At 35.5% G+C, this 27,946-nt stretch overlaps 1 protein-coding gene across 2 annotated transcripts in view; it reads left to right on the top strand.

Moving 5' to 3' along the window:
• The window catches only part of LOC149157895 (agamous-like MADS-box protein AGL11), a 149,675-nt gene extending 136,387 nt beyond the window's left edge, over positions 1-13,288 (top strand). For both annotated transcript variants that reach the window (XM_089437675.1, XM_089437676.1), the window contains 6 exons: positions 11,969-12,050; positions 12,255-12,316; positions 12,433-12,532; positions 12,683-12,724; positions 12,901-12,942; positions 13,095-13,288. In XM_089437675.1, coding sequence (XP_089293801.1) covers positions 11,969-12,050; positions 12,255-12,316; positions 12,433-12,532; positions 12,683-12,724; positions 12,901-12,942; positions 13,095-13,241 — 475 coding nt within the window. In that variant the 3' untranslated portion in view covers positions 13,242-13,288. The remainder of the gene's footprint in view (positions 1-11,968; positions 12,051-12,254; positions 12,317-12,432; positions 12,533-12,682; positions 12,725-12,900; positions 12,943-13,094) is intronic.
• Positions 13,289-27,946: the final 14,658 nt, after the last annotated feature.

The following is a 27,946-nucleotide window of genomic DNA, read 5'->3' as shown; positions in this document are numbered from 1 at the left end:
GGGAGACCACAGTAGGCTTAAATCCTTTATCCATAGGAAGCCGAGTTTGTCACCTTATTGATCACAATGTTCTGAACACAACATTCAGGAAGATTGATTGCCGTACATAAGTCCTTGGTAATTTCTCTTTAATTTATCACCAAGGTGTATATTGCAGTTTTGTGATTGGTTTGGTAATCCCTCTATCTAGATTTTCCAGAGTAGTCACTTTCGTTCCTTTTCAACTCTTTAAAAGAAAAGTTCCATATGAGCACTTGTCCTTTCAAGCTCATTAAAAAATTGAAGGAGACTAGAGTCAGCTTTAGCTTTTTCTGGACTCTTAAAAACTGAAAAAGAAAAGTTGTGTCCAAGCATCATTAAAATTAATTAACTGCGAATATCATCCCTATTCTTTAATTTATCTTAGGTTGAGACATATGGCATTGAATCTGGAGTCCATTGATCAAGGAAACCACTTTGAGAGGAATCCTAGTCCTTTTCCTTCTTGGGGAAATATTGGTGCTCCTTGTATGGCTACATTGTCCCTTCCAGGAATCACCATTGGCCTGCCAGTATGGCTATTTTCAACCTCTGTGGTTCAAAATGTTGTGATTTCTTCCAAATAGGATCAACCTGCTATTGATCCTGAAGTCAACCCTTCACCTCCTTCCTCGTTCATTTCTCCCTCCCCTTCTTCCTCTTCGCTTGGTGAAAGTAGTGATATTTGTAACTAGGTGGCTGAGAAGAAGAAGAAAGGGAAGGAGAAGAAGAAGAAGCCAGTTCAACAAGGGAGCAACCAAGCAACAATTGCTTTGAATGCATCATCTAATGAAAATCCATCCATTAAACTTCCCAAACCCAAATTTCCATGCATAATTTGTGAGGGAGACCATTTTCATCAAGATTTCCCTTGCTTTCCTCAAATATTGAGAGAATGGTCTCCCCATTCACACCATCCGTTGTCATCAAATTTTGGAGATCATGTTGGTAACACAATTTCAACTAGTGATAGTAAAGCTCATGGACAGAGGAGGAAGGTTAAGTTTCCATTTAAGTTATGTGAAGGTAACCTTTCCCTTCACCTTTGTCCCTTTTTGGATGAAGCTAAAAGGGTGTTGGATAACCGTCCTGCTTCACCGCAATGACTTCCATCTGGCTACAGGAAACTCTCCCTAAGTCCTTCGCTAGTTGACAAACCGACTGACTTAAATCAACTGTCAGTCGAAACCACTCTCTCTGAAAGTGAATCTTATGAGTCTATACCCGACCAAAGTCAACAGGTCGAGGTAACAGTTGACCCAATTTCACCTTCAACTAATTGTACCTTTCCCAAAGAGAGTGAAAATGATATCATTCAAATTCTTTTTGTTACTTTAGATTCTAATGAAATTGGGGGCAATCCGTCCGTTCCTTCATGACAGGAGGAAAACCCCCCAGTTGTCGTAACTCAAGGGGTTAATTCACCCATTTCTTTGGTAACCCCTCCAAATAGTCTAGTCACTTCCTTTGATTGGAATCGAATGGCAAGATCCCACCTTTCTTCTTATGTACCTTTCTGGATCATAGTACAAGTTTGCAAAATGGTCATGTCTGGAACTATTATAGATGAATGTGCATCAGTGAGTATCCTTTTCTCAACTACTTGGAAAGCGCTTGGTTCGCCATCACTTATGCCTATTACACATAATATGTTAGGCTTTAACAAAGGAACCAGTCGACCATTAGGGATCATTCCTAAGTTGCCGATCACTTTGGGAGGCAAAACCATTCATTTGAACGTGATGATAGTCCCAGGACCCTTAGATTACAATTTACTCCTTGTGCGTGACTATGTTTATAACATGGAAACTATAGTTTCAACACTCTTCCGAGTGATGTGTTTCTCGCATGAAGGCAAAATTATCACCATTGACCAGCTTTCATTTCCTGGTCCAAGCATAGCTCCAAGTTGATCATCATCCCTAAATGGTCCATTTACTTCAGCGGTATCTCTTGAACCTTCATTCCATCCACCTGATAGCCAGGTGTAATCTGGTGAATGTAATGAAGCTTTAGGGGGCATGCACCTAGTGTGTAAAGATGAGTTTCCCTATAGGTTATGTGATTGGTCTGACACACCATTCACCTTTGTCTATTCTGGATGAAGCCAAAGAGGCGTTTTGTCTATTCTGGATGAAACCATCCTACCTCACCGCAGTGGCTTCCATCTGGTTACAAGATACTCTCCCCTTTCATCATGCTGGGCGCATGCAAACCAATTCGAGCAAAGTTTGTCGTTTTGAGCTTGTGTAAACATGAAACCAAATCCAAGCATAGTTCCCCCATGGTTCAATCTTGTCAAAAAATGAACCCACCTTTAACTAATTAAACTTTGTGATTTCCATTTTATCAGCCTTTTGAACCTTGGTTGTGTACATCCTGTCACCACCATCCCTTTGGGCGATCATACACTCTCACTTATTTGTTTTACCCTTTTTGATGAATAGTTGTGATGAGTGGTCTTATTAGCCACCCTCTTTACATAAATTAACATGTTTTGAGAAGTTCAAAGATTCACCGGAACCAGTTGCTACTGTAGGCAACACTTGTTCCTCAAAAATCGAGTCTTCTTTAAACCCTTTTCAAACTCGTTAAATATGAAAATATTGTCGAGCGCTTGTCTTTTTCAGCTCGTTAAAGTGATTGGAAAAGTCATCCCTCATGTATTATTTTATACTTTTTCGGACCCAAGGGATTATCTTACGAAAAAGTTGAGCGCTTGTCTTTTTCAGCTCGTTAAAGTGATTGGAAAAGTCACCCCTTTTGTATTATTTTATCCTTTTTCGGACCTAAGGGATTATTTTACGAAAATGAACTTTTGGAGTCTTCTTTTTGTCCCTTTTCAAACTCTCTAAACATTAACAGGACTGAGTTATCCTTATCGTTAAACATGTTAAAAAAATAGCGACAAACTTGTCCATTCTAGACGAGACCGAGTTTCACTATTGCTAGACTCATTAAAATGTAGTGACAAGTTTGCTCGAAGGGAAAATTATAGAACAATTATATGTTATGCTCCTCAAGATTAACAAAAATAAAGTGGTATTGGTCAACAGTGACTAGGGAAAAAGGGAAAAAACTTGAAGAAATTATGGTAGCAGGTCGCTCTTGAACATGACACTTTCACTTCATCTCCATTATTTAGTTGGGTTGGGTTATTCCGTTCACCGATCATCTCACCATTGGTCTTTCATACCATCCATCTTTTTGGGTTAACGCTACCAATTCATCTCAGTGTTGCCGACATGTTCAAGAGAAGTCATTCAGTTGAGAAACCACCATCCAGTTAATGTCTCATCCACTCCAATACCTCCAACCTTCATTTTTTCATGACTGCCATTCCTGAACCTTGTGCTATCAATTCATTTTCATCTCCAGAAATCATTTGCTTTGTTTCATGTTGTATATGTGGGATACATTAAGGCCCTCCTACGACCAGTCACTTCTTGTCAATATCAACTCATTAACCAAGAAGTTGACTTAGAAAGACCCCTTTCAGTGCTTTGAAGCTTGCATACATCAATGGAAATTTTCTCACTTTTGGCGACAGGTTGACATCAATGGCCTTCGACCAAAATATTTAGCATGGTGTTCGACATCGGACCATATATTCACACCACGTGAATTGTACTGTATTACCTTGACGGTCATTATCATTATTGGTGATTCCTCTCATGTCTGTTAACAGCTTACATCATTGGCTCGTAATCAGGCTATGTCATTCCATGTTTGACTTCAAAACATCTCTTCACATGGATTAACTTGTACATCGACCGAAGATTGAATGAGTTTGAAGACCCCAGATCTAGTTTCATCCATCTGAGTCGCGATATATTCAGGGATATAAAAACATCAAATGTACAAAGGCTCTACACAGATGGTCATCCTAGCCATGGACGATGACTCTACATCTGAAGAGTCACCAGTCCGCATCTACAGATGACTATCTGATCTATGTACATGAAATGCATTTATAAAGCTGAGCATGGGAATGCCTCCCTTAGCTAGATCATGAAATTATGTTATGATGATGTATTGTATTGTAACTTATGCAGGTCACCTTCCAGTTTGAAACTTCGGATCCTCATGATAAAGCATTTCACCCGACATCAATATTTACGACTTCATGCTTTAGGGGGTAACTGTTATAGACATATTTGGGAACATCAACCCCAAACTTATATGTCAATAAAATAGGGCTCATCAACCCTTAAAAGAGTCGTTTCATACCCTAAAATAACATAGTCATCTAATTACATCATTCCCCAAAAGTTCCATCAGAAAAACCATCGAGAAATGGCCTAAACTCAACCATACTTACTGCTCCACTCGCAAAGTGCAGTGCATACTAAGTGGTACACTATCAGGGTGTGATGCATACTATTTGGGCCTTCTATAGGGTGTGATAGGCAAGGATAGACAAATGTCTCGGACCGTTTTCTAGGTGGTTGCTCATGGAATCTTCTATAAACTTCTCGTGTGCCAATTGCCTCTCTGAATTTGCCCAGGGATGAGTAAGAGACCTAAGAAATCTCCAAGTGGAACCAATTGTAACAAGTGGAATGACACTAATCAAACCCCATGAATGACTCACACACTTGTACACATCTATAAATGGAACCCTCATCTAAGAGATCTAGAGGCTGGAATATTGTGAATTTCAAGGAAGTGCTGATAGTTTGTAATTGAGGAAAGAGCATTGTATTGTTGGTGTGATATTGCTATTACATGAGGTGAATAGGGATTGAAGTTGGGAGGATGATGCTAGATCAGACAATTGGGTTGTAATTCTCCCTTCTATTAATAAAGTTCTTCAAGTTTTCTTCCATATGATTGCGCAATTGTGAATATTATCATTTGTGAATGCTATCATTTGTTCATTATATATTTGATTCTGTAATGTCTATGTTGTAATAGATCATGCTCCTTTGATGGTTCTTTGTTGTTGTACTTGTGCAGGTACTCTCCAAGCGTGTTAAGTACAGGGAGGAGTTGCAAGCTCTATCAAAGGGGAGAGAGATCAAGCAAGGGATTAAGTGGAAGTTCCAGCTTGGTTCCATTATGTTTCTCTTATCTATTACACATAGAAGAAATCATTGAATTGCTTTAAACTGTTGTTTCTAGGGTAGCTGCCAAACCTAGAGAGCTAGTTGCTCGACAAGACACTAGCTTTCCATGAAACAGTACGATCTTCTTCTACTTCAATTATAGCCTCAGTAGATGAAGTAGGTGAAGTTGAAGATCGGATTTCAGATCTTAAGACTTCAGGAAGACTTTGTTGGCCTATGGATGGAATTTGAGTTTAAGTGGGTGGTGTGGAACTTTGATGTCGTGGTGGAGTTAGCGGAGTTGTGGGAATTTAACTCCTTCCTCATCCTACAAATCAACCTCTAGAGTCTATTTCCCTGCGGAAGTCATGTTTTTATTCGATTTTTTTGTTTTTTTTTAACTCCGATTTGCACTTCCCCGGCAACAACACCAAAATGTTTAGTCAATTAAATGTTCTTAAATTCTAAGCATAAAATATCAACCAGGGAAAGTAAACTGATGAAGTGCAAGTGCACTGTATGTGCTAGAAGTCTTTTATGTCATTAAGGTGATTATGCTATCATTATCTAAGCTAATGCCAAACTCTAGAATTAGTGTTGAGGTGATGTTATTATCTATACTGGGATGTTATTCCTAAGTTTTTGTTGTTAATTGATTAGGCTAAATGTTATCTCTAGAATTAGTTCTAGTTGAATTGGGTTTCTAGAATGATTGGATAATGATTTTACCTCTTTTCAATAGATGTGTTAAATTAATATTCCTTTCAACTTATCAATTTTTTTTGGATTTTGATGTTGTAGCTAAACAAAACTAACTTTGAAAATATGAAATGACATAAAGAAAATTTTAATTTATCAACTTCAAAAGAAAATGTACCTATATTCAGAAGCTAAGAAAGACTACCACTCTTATCCATTGCAACTTTATTTCAATTCAAAAAGAAAAATAGAAACAAAATTACTGAGTTATGAAATCATTAAGCTATGATAGGCTATGAATGAAATGAAATTTGTGAGCTTATGCGAGGTATTATGAAAATGAAATGAACAATACAGAAATAAATTAAGAGAACCTATTCACAATCTTCATTGAATTTCATCTTAAAAACATGAAAACGGGGCATCCATGAATTAAATCTATCAAATAACAATTGAAAATAAAAATCTAATTACTGTGAATCAAAGACCTGATCTACGCGTAGGGCCCCTTCACGAGGCAGTCATTCGCCTTCGATCAACAACACATAAAATATATGGCATAAGAACTTTGTATTAAGTGAAAAAGAGTTTTACGAGATGCTCAAACTACATACGGTGGCACACCCATTACACAGATAAGCCAATGTTTTTATAGAGTTCTTTTTAACCTTACGAGAAATTTAATCCTACACAACTTCTCTATAGTCCTTATGAAAACTAAATCATATTTCTTATTTGTGGATTTTCTATTGAAAAAGAAAATAGATGAAATTTCTTAAAATTCAGACTTTGTTCCAATGCGTTGTCCTACTGTTGACCACCATGGTTAGTCAGGTGATAGTGTGGATCTCCTGGTGAATTAGCTTGAGTAAATAGGAAGAAATCCATGAGAGTATCATTCCCTATAGACGCATATACTTCTTCACTAAGTTTGCACACTCGAACCCTAGAAACAATGGAAGTGGCTATCGATAGGTGGATTACCAGCATAATCAGGTCAATTCTATAGCTACATGTAAAATTTAATAAAACAATAAGGCATATTGACAAAATATGAAAAAGAGGACATATGAATGTTTTACCTTGTCAAAACCTTATGCTTTCTGCATTTATTTGCATGATAACGGTGGCAAAAGGAGGTAAAAGGAGGTAGATTAGTTATGGGACTCTATACCTCTGTCCCTGTCTCTCCATCTTCCTTATCAATCCCTCTTTCTCTCTCCACCTTTCTCTCTCTATAACTTTCTTCTTACCTCCCTCTCTCTCCCACTCCAATTTATCTCTCTTTCCCTCCCTCTCTCCACTCTCTCACATCCTCTCTCTTTCTTCATCCATCTCCCTTTCTCTCCCACCTCTCTCTCTCTCTCTCTCTCTTCACCCTCCCAGTTTGTTACTATATCCTCCCCTCTCTCCCTCTCTCTCCTTCTCTACCCCATTCTCTCCACCTTTCCTTCTTTGTATCTTTATCCAACCCCCAAACATACACACTCTCTCTCCACTTCTCACTCTCTACATATTTCTTCTTACCTCCCTCTCTCCCCCTACAACCCCATCTCTCTATACCCCCCTTTCTCCTCCTCTCTCACTCCCTACCTCCTCCTCTCTCTCAAGTCCTCTCTCTCGTCCTTCCTCTCTCTCCCTTTCTCTCCTACCTTCCTCTCTCTTCCCCCATCACTCTCTCTCTCTCTCTCTCTCTCTCTCTCTCTCATCATTCCTCTCTCTCTTTTTCTCTCCTACTTCCCTCCCTGTTCCCCCATCACACCCTCTCTCTCTCTCCCTCTCTCGCTCTCTCTCTCTTTTCCCTCCAATCCTCTTTCTCTCTCTCTGTCCCTTTTCCCTCCAATCCTCTTCTTCTTCCTCCTCTTTTCCCTCCAATCCTCTCTCTTTCCCCATCATTCTCTCTCTCTCTATGACAATGTTACTATGTGCCCCCATCTCTCCTTCTTTGTCTCTTTATCTCACGGCTAAACATACACACTCCCTCTCCATCTCTCCCTTTCCACCCTCTCTCTCTCTTCACTTCTTACTCTCTATGTGTTTCTTCTTCTCTCCCTCTCTCTCTCTCTCTCTCTCTCTCTCTCTCTCTCTCTCTCTCTCTCTCTATGCTCCAATCCTCTCACTCTCTCCATCCTTCCCTCCTTCTATCTCTCACCCCTCCATCTTTCTGTCTCCCTCTTACCCTTCTCTACTTCTCTCACTCCTCTCCCTCTCTTGATCTTCATTCCTCTTCTCCCCTCTCATTTAGTTTATCTCCATCTCTCCCTTGCCACTCCCCCTATCTCTCCAGCTCTATCACTCTATATCTTTGTTCTTCCCTCACATATATATCTAGGGTTAATATATATCATGATATATTAATATATATTATAATATAACAAATTTAATATTGTACTAATCCAAAGTTATTAAATTTAATAATATTAATATTATAATATATTAATATGAAGATTATATTTAATAATACTAAAGATATTAATCTTTGAATATTAATATTAGGGTTAATAGTATTTTTTCTTGCATGATATTAATAATAATTTCCCGCATGGTATTTGGCCCATAGGCTTCACCTAAACAAATTTCATTTTTTGAGTTTTAGTAAATATAAAATGGTTTATGGAGTAATATAAAAACATGTTTTATTTATTTACCATGCCTCTAGTTTATTTATATTTTTACTCATTTACCATACCTATCGAGTAAGTATAAATACTGGTTTTATTTATTTACCATACCTCTAGTTTATTTATATTTTTATTTATTTACCATACCTCGAGAGTAAGTATAAAAAGTGGTTTTGTTTATTTACCATACCTCGAGTTTATTTATAGTTTTATCTAGTATATTTATATTTTTATTTAGTGTTTGTAAACCTTGTTATGTTTTAAATTTATATTGTGTTTATACATAATAATAATTAGATTGATTAAATGTTTATGTTTACATTTACTTTTACATTTAGGTTTACATTTACATGTTTACCATACTAGAATGTAGAGTGCCTTTTGCACAATCATTCACACAGATTTGCTAGGACTCTTGTACAATAATAAATAATCATTGGCATTTAGATATCTAGGTATTTATATATACATGTATTCGTGCATAAACACACAAAATCAATGAAAAACAATTACAACGGTACTTTCGCATTTTAGTGCAACTCACCACTTCTCTAAACAAATTAACATTTCACAATTTCTCTTACAATCATTCACACAGATTTGCTAGGATGTAATCATTCAAATTTAAATGTCCATGTATTCATGCATAAACAAACAAAATCAAAGAAAAATAATTAATGAATTTCTCTTCTCATTGACAAAAATGAGAACTTTACATACATAAGAAGTTGTGGTCTATTCTTCTATGGTCTATTTCTACATTCATTTGGCCATTAGTTCTCATTTCCAGTAGGCTTACAATAAATAGAATTATGAAATACAACATCTTTTATAAATCCTGAAAGCAGTCCATAAATCAGCTTTTCCTAAATCCTAAAATCACTACCACATTTATTCCTAAAGATCTCATAATTTATTCATTAAACCTCTCAAGGTATATTCCATAACTCTATTATGCTCTTCAAGGAAACTTTTCTTTTTCTTTATGGAAAATTGTCTCCTATCCATAGCTTTTTTACAACTATTATATAATAATTAAATGAAATTAAGAATATTTACAATTAAAGAATTATAATTCCTTTACAATATTGAAATCTCTTTTGGATTTTTGTTTCACAAATATTGATGGATTGGGAGCTCTAATGCTAGTGCATCAATATTACTTAAGTACAGAATAGAACTAGAAAATTATGCCACACTAGATATTTATTATATTCTTTTTTGTCTATTACAAGTGATGATGCTAGAATTATTAATGATGCATCAAAATAAAAATTTACTAAATAATGAAAGATTGTCATGGTTGAATATAATCATTGTGTATAGTAAAGGTGATTACCTTAAATAATGTTGCAAATTCCTTGCCCATGCTTGTGACTTGGTATAGGGAATGAAGAGGGATTGTTGACTAGGGATTGTTGACTAGGCTAGCCAACAATATGGATACCTTCCCACTTTTCCAATTTTTTAAAATGTATTTAACTAGTGATAGAAGGTTCAGTATATGTTACATCCTTTACACATAGGTTTAGTTTCACCTAATTCAGGTTTTAAGGGTTAGCTCCCAATTGATGAGGTTCCATTAGTTATGGGACAATGGGAGGGATAATGCCAAGATGAAACTTGTTTTTCCTCTTCATGTATTACTTTTGGGAAGGGATTAAATCCCGTCGAATATTACCATGATTATAATTTAGTGTTAGTTAGTGCAATAGGGTTGAGGGTGTTGTAGAAGCACCAAATATTTGTGTTCTTAATTGTTGAGTTAATATAATAAAATAGAGAGAGGTATACCATTTATTTATGTTCATTTCCAAATTTATATGTTTCTAATGTAAATATTTATGTAATATATGCATAATAATATTACTATATGTATTATACTTTGCTATGCTGATGGCGTTGGCCTTCTTAGCCTTATATAATTATTTATTTCTCCACAACTTCATGCTCTTCCACTTTCAATTTTTCATCCTCTGTATTTATTATTGCAATATTTAGAACTATATGAAACTTTGAGTGTTATGCATGGTCTTTAGTATAATTTATTCTATATTTACTATTTCCCAATATTATTCTCAATGAGCTTTTCCTTTTTAAAATCAACTAGAGTTTTAAGACGGTAATTTATTTTTATTTCCAAGTTCCTCTTAGAGATGATCTTGATTGATAGAGTCTTTATGTTGAAAATTTATACATCTACTAGGAACCATCCTAACCATTCTAACTTAGATTCTTTCTTGTAGTATTTCATTTTGAGGTGGGGTTAATTTTAGAGAAGATTTTGCCAAAATGCAAAGAAATTTCTTATTATATAGATTTGGTTGGTGACTCCACCAACATGTATTTATTTATTAAGAGATCTTTCTCTATATTCATCTTATTACATATTTTTACATTTCTTTTTAAATCTTTTTTCTGTAAATAAATAGTTAATATAACTTTATACAGATTTGAGATAGCTTTCATTTTTATTTTTTTTTAACCACATGGTGAATGGGTAACTGCCAGCCAGGCCTAATCTATGGGAGATCTAGGATCAAACCTCATAGCTGCCACTATAACACCAAGAGCATAACCAACCACCTACAAGTCAGGTATACTAAGTTCCTATGATTTTAGCAAGAGCAGACTCACCTGAAAGGGGATTCCCCCCTCTAGCTGCCACCACAGCAGGTCATTGTAAGATTTGAATTTCGATCTACCGAGACATAAATCAAAGGACTCTTCCTAATGACACGTTCCCTTAAATTCCATGAATAAAGATGGGAAGGAAAATAACACGATTCTATCTATTGAAAAAAAAACACGGAATATCCTTGATTAGTAAAGGATAATACCTATTTTAAGTCACAGATGTCTCGTACAGTTCTTGGAATAGAATAAAGGCGTATGTACTTTCCATCGACTGTAAACTAACAATATAAGGGCTTGGGCTTCTCTTCTTTCTTCCGAAGATGGAATATATGACTGCGACATGGATTACAAAATTTCCTTTTACAAAGCTAATCTCTTACATAGCCTTAGCGACCCCTTGATCTCTAATCAGAGGTCATCTTCCATTATGCCGTTTCCACGTAGATTCCACATATCGTCAAGACCCACAGTTGCTTGAATCAGACTTGAACTTTTACAATACAAACCCGCACTGAAATCCTACAGGCAACAACTACGGATTGCAGTATTTCCGTCTTGTGGTTGTAACAAAACCTTCCATACAAACTCGGATATGGATGGAAAAAACAAATCACTGAACCTTGCATACAAACTCAGCTATGGAGGAGCAATTAAAAAAAACAGAAATCGCTGGACGTCCTCTCCATTTGAATAAGTGGACGGAAAGTTGATAAATATATGATAATATTTTATCGGATGTCTCCGAAGAGACAAATATATGAAGAAAATCAAATATTATATAACATTCAATTTCGCTATAAAGAATGCAAAAATTTCAAATGAAAATTCATCAATTTTGTCTTAAAATATTATATTTTTATCTATATCTGTACACATTTTTTCATTTCTATTCGAATGTTTTTATATTGTCTGAATAGATGATAATTTCGTGATTTGGGAAAAAAGTGTTTGTAGAACTATTGAGAGGTACAAAATAACGGGTATAAAAGATGCAGGATGGATGCAGATAACGGAACCAAGCTTAGAGGTATCATTTGAAATTGTTATATATTATTATTATTTTTTATTGTATTATTTTCTCAATCATTTTTATATCAACTTATAAAATTTGATAGGCATGTATTTTGATGATTTACAGAAATATGTAGTTTTGAAATGTTTTTCCATTTTAATATATTAGCATGACTAAATTATGAAGACTGGTTTTCTGATGACATTTTAATTTATACAGCGTTGCGGAAATGATATAACAAAGCTAAAGAACGAAATTGACATTCTAACCAATAAAAGTAGGTTCGTATTCAACTACAGATACTCAAGCGCCTTGGTTGATAATTTTTATGGTACATGAAAATTTTCAAAATGTTATAATAATGCTAATTATAAAGAGATTGTTCATATCAATATAGGAAATTGATGGGAGATAGTATCTCAAGTTTATCTATGAAGGAACTTGATGAACTTGAATTGCGTCTCGAAAGAGGAATAGATTGTATTCGATTACAGAAGGTGAGAGGAAAATTTCGTTACCCTTTTATTTTTATAATTTAAATGTTTTTAAATGTCTTTAAGGTTCATAGTACATACCCAAATAATATCCATTGATTCTACTCTTTGGGATCCATCATTTGTTGAATATATTTATTGTTCAATACGCAGGATAGAATCTTTCTTCAAGAAAATCAGACAGTAAAAAAATTGGTATGATACATCTTAAACCTAATATTTCTGTGCTTTCAGTGAATTATTTTAATGTTCTCAACAACCGTTTAATTAGCGATGGAGTTGGAAAGATTTATTAATCTTAATGGCGTAAGGGATGTTGTATTAAGATGAGGAGAGGTTTTCTTAAATCTCTTACATTTTATGATATGCAGGAAGAAGCGCTAATTGTTGAGAACCAATTCCTTCGTACCAAGGTATCTTCATACACTACTTATAATTGTTATTTTAGTATATATTATATGTAATTGTTGTGTATTAAAACATCTTGTTAGATAAGAACATATCAAAATATATTATATATCTTATGCTATACGGCAGGTGTTAAACTATTTTTTTCCATGTTCAGATAGGAACATACCAAAATGCAAGAAGTAAAAACACAGTCCGTTCCTGCAAAGAAGCACATCCTCAGTTTCACACCCTAAATCTCCTTCAAGGATTGCATGAAGAAAATTCCCAGCAAGATTCAAATACCTGTGATCTTCGAGGGTAACAGCATTGTTTGTATTCCAAAACATTTCACATTGTTGAATTGAGGCTTTCGTGTTGCATATCAAATTTATGAGAAAAAAATTTTTGTCCTAAATCACTTCCCACAAATATTTTATTAAATCAGATAAAATAAAGCATGTATTTGATTTTATTAATTAGTTTTTTTCGTAGGTATTTATTATTATAATATTGGATACCTTATGGACACTTATAAAATATTGACTTTCTGACTCTTGATTTTATTTACTTGACTTATTGACTCCTGATTTTATTTACTTGTTGACTCATGTATTTGCAATTTTAGTTGAATTTTGGCATGCTAACCTCTTTCATTTTTAAATACAAAATTTTACCTTATTATCATAAATAAGCAAGATCTAGTCTGCATCGCATATTTTTGTACTTATATCAATATAATATAAAATAATATCATATGAATTTTTTTTAATATTCAACTAATATCATTATGAAATTATTACCAAAATTATCAAATAATAAATGGTATTTACTTAATACAAATATAAAATTATTGTACAAATTATACTTTCACATTTATCTATTACACTTACGAAAATTAACACCAAAATTATGTATATCAATTTTATTTAATAATGTGATTAAATTAATCTATTATATATTTATATATGTTTGATTAATTTAATGCCATTCATTATTATAATTATTATATATATATATATATATATATATATATATATATATATATATATATATATACACTTTTAAAGTTAAGTAATTTTAAAAAAAAAGTTCGATAATATTTTATTTATAAATAATTTTCCATTCACATTAAAATCAAAGCAAAAATTACTTGTTTTACTTCTACAACCTTGCCAATATACAAAACTATAACAACATTGCCGAGATACTAAACTGTAGAGAGCATCTCACGCAATAAAAACAAAATTGATCTATTTAAAAAAATCTATATCTTTTGAGTTTTTTCAATATCTTTTGAGTTATTCAATTTGATTCCAGTCCCAATCTATTCCTATCGTCACGGTGCAAGTTTTTTTCATCCGATGTTAAGGCACCCAATTTGAATCTGCATACATTCTTAGCTACTAATCAAATATCGGCCTACAATTTCAATATGCATCCCTTCTAAACTGCTTTCAATCAACCGCCATAAGAGTTTGTATTTCACTATTTGTGTTTGAAGAGACAAATTTTCTATTTAATCGTGAAAAGATATACTTGTTTTACCCGTATTACCAAGGCCAACATTCGTCCATATCATACAGGTAAAATATCCATAGTGGTTAAAATTATACGTTTCCAATGTTTAAAAGTGTTTCCTGCCCTTAACACCACGTGTGTGTTGGCTTCGTTTAGATAGGAGACGAAAAATCATTTAAATATGTAGTGATATTTTTAACACTCACCATACCATACGTGTAAATTTCCATATAATTACCTATATAGTGGTTAGAGTTATACTCTTCTTCTTTGTTTAAAAATCCATATATAATTACTATTGCATATAGTTGTTAAAGGTATATCGTGTTCCTTTCCTTTCGATAGTAAACCGACAGTTAACTAATTTAGTGATATACTTCGTTGTAAGTGATTTCAAATTCCCCTTTTTAGCTTGAACAGTACAAGGAAACAGTGTGGGATGCGTTGATAAGACTCAAACATACCTGAAACGAAACGATTTTTAATAGCGTACGATTAGTGAGGTTGATGAAAGGAGCGAGTTATAACCATTAAAGTTGTAAAAATGAAGAATCACATAGTTGGAGATTTTTGATTGCCTAGATTGTTTGACGAGAAAAAAATATATTTAATATATATATATATATATATGGATGTTAAAAAAAAAAGAGAAATTTGGCTGCTCGGTGGGAGGGGAGGTCCCGTCAGCTCTCTCCGCGAGCATAGCGAATAGAATATATCCTATTTGAATGGTTTTAATATGTTAATAGAATTCAAATTATATCAATTTGGCTTTCAGATCCATTCCCTTTCTTTTTTATAAGTTAGGACTTTCCGAATGCTACTATAGGCAAGTTGGAAGTAATTATATTAAATTTCCTTGATAATTGTAATAATTAGTAGATGTATATCTATTTCTTAGCTAATTTTAAAATATAGGCGTATACTATATAATTTTCTTCACAGGTTTATAATACATGAAATCAATTCAAAAAATTCTTTTAATTTTTAAATGCTAGTGCATGTTATGGTCAACATTATTCTCTACAATAAATTTTTTTCCCTTTGGTTTATGTTCTTTAAACATGCTCTATTTTTTAGTTTTATCTTTATTCTTACATTCTTCTTCAATATTTCATCATTAGGGTTGTCTTCGTTTGTTTTTTCTTGTGTATTTAGGATATTGTTGATTGATTGGTTAACCTAGGTAAGATAAAAGAAATATCTCCATTTTTTTCAGCTCATTTCTCATTATGAAAAAAATATACAAGGATTTTCATTATTTCTTTCACTATTTCTATTATTTAGTCCACTATACATACAACTACTTTTCCATAGCATCTTTCACCTCCATCATATTAGATCTTTGCATGTCATTGTTCGAGAAATGCTAATTGAATATTAGATCTTTGCAAGTCATTGCTCAAGAAATGCTAATTGAATGTCATAATGAGATTCAACTTTCATTGCTAGGTTCTCCTCATATCATTTTATTTCCACTAAGGTTGTTTTATATGCATGTTTATATAGTTAGTTCTTTACCATGTTCACTCTCTACAACATGCCCAAAATCAACTTTTTCTTCTACAATTTCTTGAACAATTTTTTTTGTAGTTTTAGGGCAAATACACTCTCCATGTCTTCTATATATTTTTCTACTTTGATACTCTCTAGCTATTTCTATAATCCCAAAATGTTTTGTTTCTTCTATTGCAACATTCACTTCATCCACAACCCCAATACTCTATTAAAATATCTTTTCTTCCATTTCACTATATGGTATATCTCGAATATCCCAAGCATTTTTAGACATGCCTAGTAGTAAACTCTTGGAATAATGTTGTGAACCAATCATTATTGAATGAGAAAAAACTATGTTGCATCATCTTTCTTGTTATCAAAGAGCTAATACCTTTGATATAGAATGATGGCCCCATAAGTTTCTTATTGGAGAGCTCTTCAAAACCATTCAACATGACATCCCATATAACTTTTATGCTTACCCTTATTCCAAAAATTAAAATTCATTATATTTTCTAGATAAACTAGGAGATGGTGGAACATAAGAACAAATAAATATATCCATGCTAATAAGTCATTCATTGATTAACTCATCGACTTAAGAGTACAATTTCACATTAAAAATTGAGTTTTAAGAAAATATCTTAACCTTTTTCATGTTATTTATTTTCTCATTGAATGACCAAGGATAAACAGTATTTGTAGTTTCTTCCATGATAAACATGAAGTTTCATTTTTAAAATAAAAATAACGTACCATATAAGAATTAGAAAATCAATGTAAGGTATAATAAGAAATTAATACGAGTGTAATTGTTTGGCTAGTTTTAGTTAAAAATCTTATAAAGCATCAATAATACCTGTACTTTAAATATTCATATCACAATCTATTCTCAAGGAAATACATTAAAAATATTTTACTTCACTCTTAGGAATAAGTAAAATATCTCGACCTTCTCATAATTTTATACTTACTTTAAAGAGGGATAAAGTCATAACAATAATAAAACTTTAATATATATGTTTGGTTCAGTAATCTCATTATTAGTGTCATGGCTAGGTTGGTTGTTGGGCGGATGCATTCTATAAGGAGATGATTGATTTCATTTGTGCTCACTCGTGTATTTTAAAATAAATTTAAATTACTCTCTAAGTAATAAAATAGCATTGGGTGAACTCTTCAATTTTGACTTGCCGATCTTGACTAAAAAAATCGGGCGCGGGAGAGCCGAAGTGACTAGGGTTACCGAAGCTAGCAGAGTTCCACTGTAATGGAGAGTGGTAGGGGAGGGAGCTCAGCTCCCTCCTACAAAGATGTTGTGGCCAACCGAAGCAAATCACCGATTGGAAACAATAAAGGCTATACGAATGACAGGAATAGGGACAAGAAAAAGGAAATAAATGGGACCAGAACAAAAGAAAATAGCAGCACAAAGGACAAAGAGGAAGAAGACAAAAGTCTGGGTTCACGAGACAAAAAACAAAAAGGACCTTGCGAACCAAAAGCAGAAATCACTCCTCGAGTAATATTAAATGATCCTGCTCTGTAGGAGCACATGGAACACACGGGGACCTATTCCATCATCTGTAAATTCATGGGACTATGGCCCACTAAAAAGGCTTTACAGAAGTGGATCAAGTATCATTGGAAACCCGAAGGAAGCATTGACCTTCATCTTTGGTCGAAAGGATTCTTCATAGTGGTGTTCTCTAACATCGAAGATAAAGACAGAATATTTGAAGGAGGACCCTATTTTTTTGCTGCAACGGGTCTCTATATGAGACCTTGGAGAATGAGCTTTGTCCCAGGGAGGGAGACTTTCTCTTCGGTTCCTGTGTGGATAAGGCTCTACTCTCTACCTCTTGATTATTGGCAAATTGAATCATTGGCTACCATAGGCCATAAGCTAGGATGCTTTATCAAAATTTCTGAAGCCACAAGGAGGGAAAAATATACCTCCTTTGCAAGGATATGTGTGGAAATGGATCTATCAAGAGCGCTTCTCGATGAAGTTATCTTGGAATTTTTTGATGAGGAGTGGGCGCAGACAGTAGACTACGAGCATATCCCTTTCAGATGTTGAAGATGCCATGAAAATGGGCATCTGTTAAGAGACTACCCTCTGAGTAAAAATGATAACAAAGAAAAGCTTAGTACAACGAAGAACACTGAAAGCTTTCAGAAAGTGGCTAGTAGAGGAAGGGGAGGAAAAAAGGGGTCAAAGCAGCAACATACCAAGGGGCAGAGGGGTAGTCAGAATAAGTTTCAAGTGCTAGAAGAGACTAAAGAAATCACAAGAGAGAACCAATATCAGGAGGAAGATGCTAAAGAAAAAGAAAAGAAATGGGGAAAAAATTGATCTCGAGATATTGATTCTCAAAAAAAGGCCATGAGAAGTGACACAGAAATGGAGATGGACCGGGAAATGACCAAAAGTGACATAGATCTAGAAGATAATGAACTAGAAGAAATTCTAGATAAGGAAAACATGGATCTAGAAGGATTCCTAATGCAGGGAACCAAAGGAGGAATAGATTCTCTGCCTCGAGAAGAATGAAACAGGATATAGTAGCTATTTTTATGGAAAACTCGGGAAGGAGGGATAGAAAAAGGTAAAAACATCCACAAACATGAGCGCAGAGGGGTGAAAACAATGAAATTAACTCCAAGATTAGCTACTATAAATCCAGGAAAGAAAAGAGGCAAAAAAAAAGAAAAATGAGCTCTTGATGGAGTGTGGAAAGCTAATGATAGATTCGGGTAAGATGAAAGATCTAACAAGTTACTCCTTTACAAATCTTTAATTATGAAGTTCATATCTTGGAATATCAGAGGCCTACGTAGTAAAAGAAAACAAAGAATGCTAAGTAACATAATGAAACTAGTAATGCCCGACATAATCTTCATTCAAGAAACAAAATGTTCCATTCAGAAAATAAAACAAATCCATAGTAAATGGCTTAGTAAATTTGAGTTTCTAGAAGTCAAAGTAAAGAACACAGCTGGAGGCCTTCTCACTCTTTAGAACCCCCAAAAAGTTAGCATAGTAGATGCGGAGGCATCAAGGAATTATTTATCAACTATCGTTCAACCAATGGGGATGTCCGATACCTTCCTGGTTACGAATGTTTATGGTCCTCAAAGAATAGATGACAAACTTAGATTTCTTGACTCCCTTGTAGATCTCAGAAGCAGACATGAAGAAATCCCTTGGGTCATTGGAGAAGGTACCAGAATCCTATGTAAAGATTGAGTAGCGTTCCATTCTTTCATAGAAGACATGAAAATGGTTGAGTCTGAAATACATAACGACCTTTTTAATTGGAATAACAAAAGAGGAGGTAACGCCCAGGTTGCCTCCAAGTTAGATAGATTTTTGTTCTCTCAGAAGCTGATGCTCACAAATCAAGAAATATCTGCAAGTGTTCTCCCATTTGGAGGCTCTGATCACTGGCCGATTAAATTAGAAATCAAGGGGATTCATTCTCCGAGGAATATACCTTTCATATTTGAGAATATCTTACTCTCCCACTCAGATTTCATCAACAATATTGAAAAATGGTGGTCTAAAGATCTCCAGTTTTAGGGCACCAAAATGTTCCTCCTTCATAAAAGACTAAAGCACATAAAACTCAAACTCAAAGAATGGAACAAGAAGTATTTTGGTAACATTTTCGTAAACAAAAAATTAGTGGAAATCAAAATACAAGAACTAAACCAAGCAATCATTATTAGATAGTTTTGATAAAATCAAAGGTGAGTAAGCTGAAAAACACAACCAAGAATGAGAGAATTTATGCAAACAAGAGGAAATATTTTGGAAACAATAGTCTAGAGTTCAATGGCTCAAAGAAGGTGAATGAAATACCAGATTTTTCCACAAGTCCACCATAGCCAATAGAATGCACAATAGAATCTCTTCGATATTGAATGAAGATGGGGAGCTTCAAACCTCTCACAGGAATATTGAAGCTATGATGGTTCAGCATTTTAGAGGCATCACAAGAGAAAATAATCTAGACAGAGATCAACACATCAAGGAAATTATAAAGAATATCCCCAGGATGGTGTCCAGAGAAGATAATTTCAACCTGAATAAACAAGTAACGGAAGCTGCAGTGAGTGCAGTTATCAAAGATATGCAGAATGGCAAAGCTCCAGATCTAGATGGTTTTAATGTATACTTTTTCAAAGACTACTGGAATGTTTTCAAATAGGATATTTTGGATGTTGTAGAGGACTCTAGAAGAAGCAGATCCATTCTGAAAGCCTTCAACTCCTCCTTCATCTCCCTGATTCCCAAACAAGACTCAGTCCTGACTCCTAATAAGTTCAGACCCATTGCTTTATGCAATGTGGTTTACAAAATTATTTCCAAGATTTTGGCCAGCAAACTCAAACCTCTTCTTCCTTCTTTGATTTCAGGGGAAGAATCTGGTTATGTTGAAGGAAGGCAAATCCTGGACAACATTATTCAGGCACACGAGGTTGTTCATTCACTCACTAGCAAAAGGCAGGCCGGTATGATCATGCAATTAGACATTGCAAAAGTGTATGACAAGGTGAACTGGATTTACATCAAAAAGGTCCTTTTTGCTTTTCGATTTGATCATGACTAGATCGGATGTGTTATGGCTATGGTCACTTCACCCAGCTTTTCAATTCTGGTGAATGGCTTACCCTCAGAGATGTTTACTCCTTCCAGAGGCCTCAGGCAAGGAGACCCACTCTCTCCCTTTCTCTTTATCCTCATGATGGAAGGATTGGGTCGATCCATTGAAAATGCTAAAGTCTTAGGAAAGATCAAGGACCTCCAATTAACGGAGAACGGTCAAGCATTGACTCATCGAAAATTTGTTGGTGACACCATGCTGCAGGGTATCCCCACAGTCAAAGAAGCTTCAACATACAAACAAACCCTAAATGACTTTGCCTTGGCTTCAGGTATGGAAGTCAATCTCTCCAAATCAATTTTTTTTTCCTTAAACACTAACATTGCTATTGAAAGGAACATCTCTAGAATTATAGGCTTCCAAAGGGACGTCCTCCCTTCAAAGTATTTGGGAATTCCACTTACAGCTAAAACATTGCACAAAAGTATCTGGGAACCAGTACTCAACAAGATGCAATAAAAGATCAAAAAATGGACTTTCAGGTCATTGAACCTTGCTGGAAAGTTGATTCTGACAAAGGTATTTCTGCAATCTATCCCTATTTTCTTTTTATCAGCCCTGCCAGCTCCCAAAGGGATCTTACAACAATTCAGGAATATTCAAAGAGACTTTCTTTGGGGCAAGGAGGAAACTAGGAACAAATGGGCCCTAGTTTCTTGGGATAAAATCTGTAAACCCAAAAGTCGTGGAGGCCTAGGCTTAGATGATCAAGAGATTCTGAGTAATGTATTAGGAGCCAAGCTCTAGTGGAGATGGGTTAAAGCACTAGGGGTTCAATGGGCTAAAACCTAGAAATAAAAATATGCAAGCTCCTGGCAAACAAGTGATCTTATAAGAATGACAGGAAACATAAAAGGCTCTCACATCTGGAATAAGGCCTGGGAAAACAGAAGCCTAGTACAAAACAACAGCTTCTGGGAAATCAGAGTAGGAGACCAAGCTCTCTTGTGGGAAGATAAATGGCAACAAGAACCAATGTTGTTAAGAGAGGAATTTATGAGCCTCAAGTAGGATACTGATTCCCAAGGATTAATAAAAGTTAGAAATTTCTAGAATCTTCCTCATGATAATGAAAGGTAGAGAAAGTGGAGGAAAATAGACTTTAGAGGGGACAACAACATAAAATCAAAAAAAGGAGAACTCATGAGCATATTAAATCAAAGGAAGATCATGCTAACAGATGGGCAGGATCAGTTAAGATGGGGCCAAAACAATGAACGTATCTTTAATATCAAGGAAGAAAAAAGAATAATCTTAAACCTAGATCTCTGCGTTTTGGCAAAATCGTAGCAAAAACTTTGGAGCCACCAAGCGTGGATGAAGATCAAGCTTTTTTTGTGGTTAGTTCATCACAAGAAAATATTAACTTGGGAAAACATTTAGAAGAGGGGGGTTATGGGGCCTTCTAGATGTCAGTTATGTGAAGCTCAAGAGGAGACAATGGAGCATATTCTCAACAACTGCACCTATACCACCTGGTTGTGGGATTCTTTTAACACAATTTTTCAACAAATAGATAGAGACAAAGGTAGTATCATTAACACCCTGAGCGAGTGGAGAAAAAACTTTTCAGAGTATGAGATCCTTAATTTGGCCTAAACCTTTACGCCAAGCTTCATTATCTGGAATGTTCGAAAGGAAAGGAATAAACTAATTTTCAAGGATGAAAAAAATACTCCTCTTCGCCTGATGGATTTGACCTTAAAGCAGATTAAGTAGACAGTTTCCACCACTGTGCACAATTATCCCAAGAATCCTCCCACAGCGCTTGAATTGAGAACTCTCAAGCATCTGGGAATGCAAGAGATCATTCACCATGGTCTTAGCAGAAGAGAAAGAGTGTTGGAAATGGAAAAGGATTTCCCGCATCCTCCACCGAAAGCTTATCTGAAAAGCAATATCAATGGTGCTTCAAAAAGAAACCCGGGGACAACAGGTTATGGAGGGGTGTTAAGAGATGAAGAAGGAAAAATAATCTTTACATTCCACTGTCATCTAGGGAAAGCCACCAACAATATGGCTGAATTAATCACTTTGGAACAATGTCTAGAGCTTCTTAGACTTAATCACAACTCAAATGTCATTATCGAAGCAGATTCAGAGATTTCTATAAATGTAGTTAAGAAAATCAGTTATGGAACAGTGCCAGAAAGGGTCTCAGAACATTGGAGACTAATACAAGTGTACCAAAGAATCCAAAAAAATATCCTTAGTCTTCGAACTATTAACTTCAATCATGTTCGGAGGAAAGCCAATAAACTTGCAGATTTACTGGCCAACCAAGGAGTGTTTAATTCAGAATGCAGGATTGAGATGAAGTGGCAGGAGATGCCTCCAAGCAAGTTAAAAGCTCTCTGCAATGAACAAGTCATAGAGGACAAAGAAATTTTCAAATATTGGGCATGAGGGTCAGGCACAGAATAACACTTTTTATGCAAGTTCATACATAGTACTATGGTCGGCACCTTGAAAAATGGCAAACTCTCAACAATGATAGCTTCCTTTGGTGTAAGGGAACTTGTCTCCTTTTTTTCTCGAATTGTGACATAGGGTTTTGTTTACAGTTACTGAATGTTTCAGCTACGAACTCCATGGTCAATTTTAGCGGGATAAAAGGTTGGATCGCTCCCACGAGGGAAATTCCACTGCACTCCTCTTTCGGTTCAGAAAACCGGCCTTTGAACGGTTTCCCAACGATCGCGAGGCATTCAAATGGTAAGTGGTATTGGATTGTTGAGAGCGATTCCACAAGGCTCTCAAAACGTGGCATTGGTGCGGTTCATTATACCACCCTTAATCATGCCTTAAAGATCATGCTTCTTGGCTTTTCGATTTCTCTCCAAGCCGTCCTTTTTTGCAGTGGCATTCGATGGTCAAATTTGGCCAGGAAATTTTGTGGGGCTGCTACTATTTTCAATCTTTGTGAGTTAATGATGGAAGGGATCATAGCATTCAACTTTGAGTCAAATTTTAACCGTGGGGACCATTTGTTAAGTTAGTTTGTCCTTTAGTTTGTTAAAAAGGTCACATCTATGGCAGTACGACCTTGATGTTTCTGTAAGCCTTGAGAAATTTAGGCCTTTTTTATTTATTGTAACTTTACTTTTCGGTTTTTGAAATAGAAGGAAAGTCTGTTGCTTCAGAAAAAACAAAATAAAATAATGTTGGGTATAATAAAAAAAATGGATATAAGTGCTAGATATAAAGAAAGTGTTGTAAAAATATTTCACTCTCACTCTCAACCATAAATAAAATATTTAGATGACGATATCAAATAACATAATGGTAAATTACTATAAACAGATCAATTAAATAGAGGTAGAAAATACTCATATTTTTACTTTTGAATTTGAATAAGATGTATAGTTCTTATACTTTTAAAAAATATTGTAATACAATATACTATTTGAATATCTATAATAACTAATTTATTACAAGGTCAATTATATATATATATATATAAGAGAAGGTATGTCGAACATATGTAAACTATAATAAAATATTTCAACGTACAAAGAAAAGTATAATTCAAAGTCAAAGAGTCAAATTATTTTTTAATAAAACTATTGAGAGAAAGAAGTGTAATTAATTCAATTCATAATATTCAATTTGTAACATACCCCATTACCAAGGTAAGAGAGTCATTACTGGTAAATAGGGAATGGTGGTCACCAATCCCATGTTGCCACATGATGGTTCAGCACGGGCTCATCCAATCAACACGTGAGAAGATAGTCAGGACATACACAACTCCATACAAATAAGAGTGTCACCTCAAATCACAACTCCCAACCTCCTGACGTAGTGAGTATCAAAATGTTAATCGCACACTTGTCCATTAGCACTAAGCGTGACCTAGTCAGGGTCGAACTATACTAAGTTCATAATTTAACTTCCTTCGATCACTCGAAACAAACTACTGAACCCAGTCTGGTCAGCATATCAACCAGACTCCCTTCCATTAGCACGTAACCCAACCTCCCAACCTCTAACTAAGTTGAGGTCGGCCTTGTTCTTCGCATGTTACCACCGAAGAACTGGTTTTGACATCTGATCTCTGGGCTATTCTCCTGAGTGTGTGGACCCTTCACATAGTCCATGTGAGATTGTGAATCATGGAAGAGGAGAATTTGGTCTCTCCAATTAGAATATTTCTTGTGAGTGGTTCTTATTTGTAAGAGGATAATCCTTATTTGATCCTTTCCATAAGTTAAGGGTTTCACTCCCTTCCACCAAAAGGAACACACTTCCCTTATCATTCTATGATGGCTCGGTCAAGGGACTTTGGCTCTTCACCATCCAAGGCATTTGGTAGTGATCTTTGGGCTCTCCTCATAGACCAGAGCTAAAATCACACAAACTTCTTCAAGATGGTCATTTTGATTGCAGCTTCATCTCAAAGGTATCTTCGGCTTCTAGATCTACTTCAAGACCTCGTCACTCCATCGAAGTCACACAAATACATTCTACAATGTTACTCCTTATGAGCTTTGGTGATAGCTAAATTGAGGAATTCCTACCTCGCGAGCCTTCAATGCCTTTGTGTATGGAATTCCTTGTGTAGTGGCATAGTTGCTCCTACATCCAAAAATCTACCAGAAGGCTGGCGTGAGATTCTGGGAGGCTTTCACCTCTCCTACTACACAATAACGGTTCCAAACTCTGCACAAAATATTTAAGTAGTTTCTCAGTACCACTCATGGGTTGTGAGGGGATTTTTCTATTTGCGTGGATCTGTATCCTTCTTGCCAAAGTCCTTGTGCTGGGATTAAAGGATTCTTCACCAGTAGAGGTAAAGAGTATGGATGTACGACAACCAAGAACAGAAAACACTAGGAACTCTCCCTCGATCGTTCACATATTGTCTCCTCATCTCCACAACAACTTGTAAACAGATAACTTGATGTATAATTTGACAAACTCTGGCCAATAGAGGGTCTTTCTTATAAATTTTATATTAATACAAAGGGTCTCACAATAGTTTTCTTGTAAATTTTCATAGTTTGGAGCTAAGATGGATAATTGAGTTCATTAATTTTAGCTACTATATTATTTTTGACATAGATGAACTATTTATTTAGAGTAAGAGTGCACCTCTACTATATAGCTTAGGAAACACTATTATGATGCTAATTTTTGACTCTTTAACTTCATATACTCTATGCTTTCCATTATTAGGATTTTAACTTATTCACTTTTACATGTAAGCACAACACACATGTAAACATACATATTCAGACACATATTCAACATACAACTCAGGGATTTATCCCTTCACAATGGACAACAGGTATAAACAGATAATAAAAATTGTAGTCCTTATTCAACCATAAATGTTACAAATGAAAATGAAAAATATTCCATTATTTAGCAAGAAACAGTCACAAATAGTTATCATTTAGTTCACAAGGAAACTAACTCTGGGACTAAGACTCTCCACCAAACCACAGACAATTGTAGCCACTAATAATTGGAATTGTCCCCCCTGAGCCAGATTCTAGAGTTTACTGGGGAATTCTTGTTGTTAGGATCACATTCAAGCCACTAGATATGCCAAGGACTCCAGAGAACCTCCTTCCTCAATCCCCAAAATTATTTATCTCCTTCTTACTTGCATTGGGAGTCTAGAGGCCACCAACCTCACCACCTTGTGCACATAGAGTGTTTTACCCCCTCCTAGGGAGTCGAGCAACCATTGTATCAGTTAGGGAAGTAAAAAAGAACTATGATTTGAGATTGTCTTTGTCTTACCTTTAGGATCGTCTCTTCCCAAGTTTTTATAGGTCTCAAGAGTAGTTATCTCAACCCACAACCTTCACAGAATCCAAATTTGTTACAGGACTCCATATATTTCATTCCACCCACACACTCAAGAGACCCAAGCTATTACACAGCTCTATATATCTCTTGTCTAAACACACAACCTACAGGGACCCAAGTTGTTACAGGGTTCTAAGAATCCTATCTCAACCCATAGCATTAAGGGAACCCAATCTGTTATAGGGCTCCATAAACTAACACTCAAAATCATAGCCTTCAGGGACAGAGAACTAATCCCCTTCTCTTCTCTTCTCTTCTCTTCATCATTTCTTGCTCAAAGCTTCAGCTAGAGTTTCGCTTCTCATCCATGTTATAGACATTTTTGGGCATTGCAACCCCAATCATAAATGTCCATAAAACAAGGGCTCCTAAGTCCCTAAAGGTGTTGTTACAACCCCTAAAAGAACAAGGTCAACTGATTACAGTATCTCCCAGAAGTTCTCCATGAAAAACTACTCAGAACTGGTCAAAACTGGACCATTTCACCTGCTCCATGTGTCACACAGAATAAGTCGATCTTGCGGACAATATAGACCTTCCTAGAATCTAAAGAAGACCTAATGACAAGCAAACCAACCAGACACTATCTTTCTCTAAATATGCTTTAATAAACAATAGCAATCAAGTGTTTTTAGGGCCTACTTTAGGTCCAACGCGAGCTTGTGGATGCCCTCGCTCCTGTGATCCAAATGAGCTCCTTTTCCCGAATCTGCAAACACAAACAAGGCAAACAAATTAAATAGCACCTGAAAATCCAATTGCATAAAACATATTTAACGTGAAAGTCAAGGAGTCCATGAAACAAATAACATAAGGTACTTGTTGAGAAAAATGAGTTTGATTGTATTAATCCAAAAGAAGAAGAACTTTACAACCTTTGCCTTGACGCTATACAAGCTCCTCCCAGGGTCCAACAAGAAGTCTCCTCTACTTTGACAAGTTTCACTCACTCCCCAATGAAGCCAAAAAGATGTGTGATCTCTCCTCTTAAGCTCAACTAGGAGGTCCTGATTTCACCAGCATTTACCCTTAAAAATGTTCAGCTTCTAACCTCCCCAGCAACCAGCCCAATGCCTGTATTTATAGTGCAATGGAGGGAGGTTACTAGGTCCTCATTCAAAGGGATAAAGCCCTCCTTCAAAGGGATAGCTCCTCTCATCAAGGGATTAGCTCCTTCTCTTTTGGGATGCATGAGCCACCTCAAAGCGAACAATCCACGTCAAAATTCCTTCTAGAAACCTCTAGAATTAAACCAAAGTGAGTTTTTAAGATAAAACTTGCGCCTTTTGACTTTCACAGGGGTCCGAACCTACACCGTTAGGGACAGAGCGGGCAGGTCCACAGGTTTTGTACACAGAAGGTGCGGGACCGCAGGTGACCTTGAGAAAAAGTGCAGAACCAGAGTTACATTGATTTTTAATGTCTTTCTCTCATTTCCAAAGCTTGATTTGAAGAGCTGAGGTTTGAGACTTGCTTAGGAGGACAGTACAAGTGATGATAGACCCATACTGACTGC

The sequence above is a fragment of the Pinus tabuliformis genome, chromosome 5_2 (assembly GCF_031772625.1).
Source record: "Pinus tabuliformis cultivar Carrire ecotype Pingquan chromosome 5_2, CPIR1, whole genome shotgun sequence".
Lineage (NCBI taxonomy): Eukaryota > Viridiplantae > Streptophyta > Pinopsida > Pinales > Pinaceae > Pinus > Pinus tabuliformis.
This window is presented reverse-complemented; position numbering and strand designations above follow the sequence as displayed.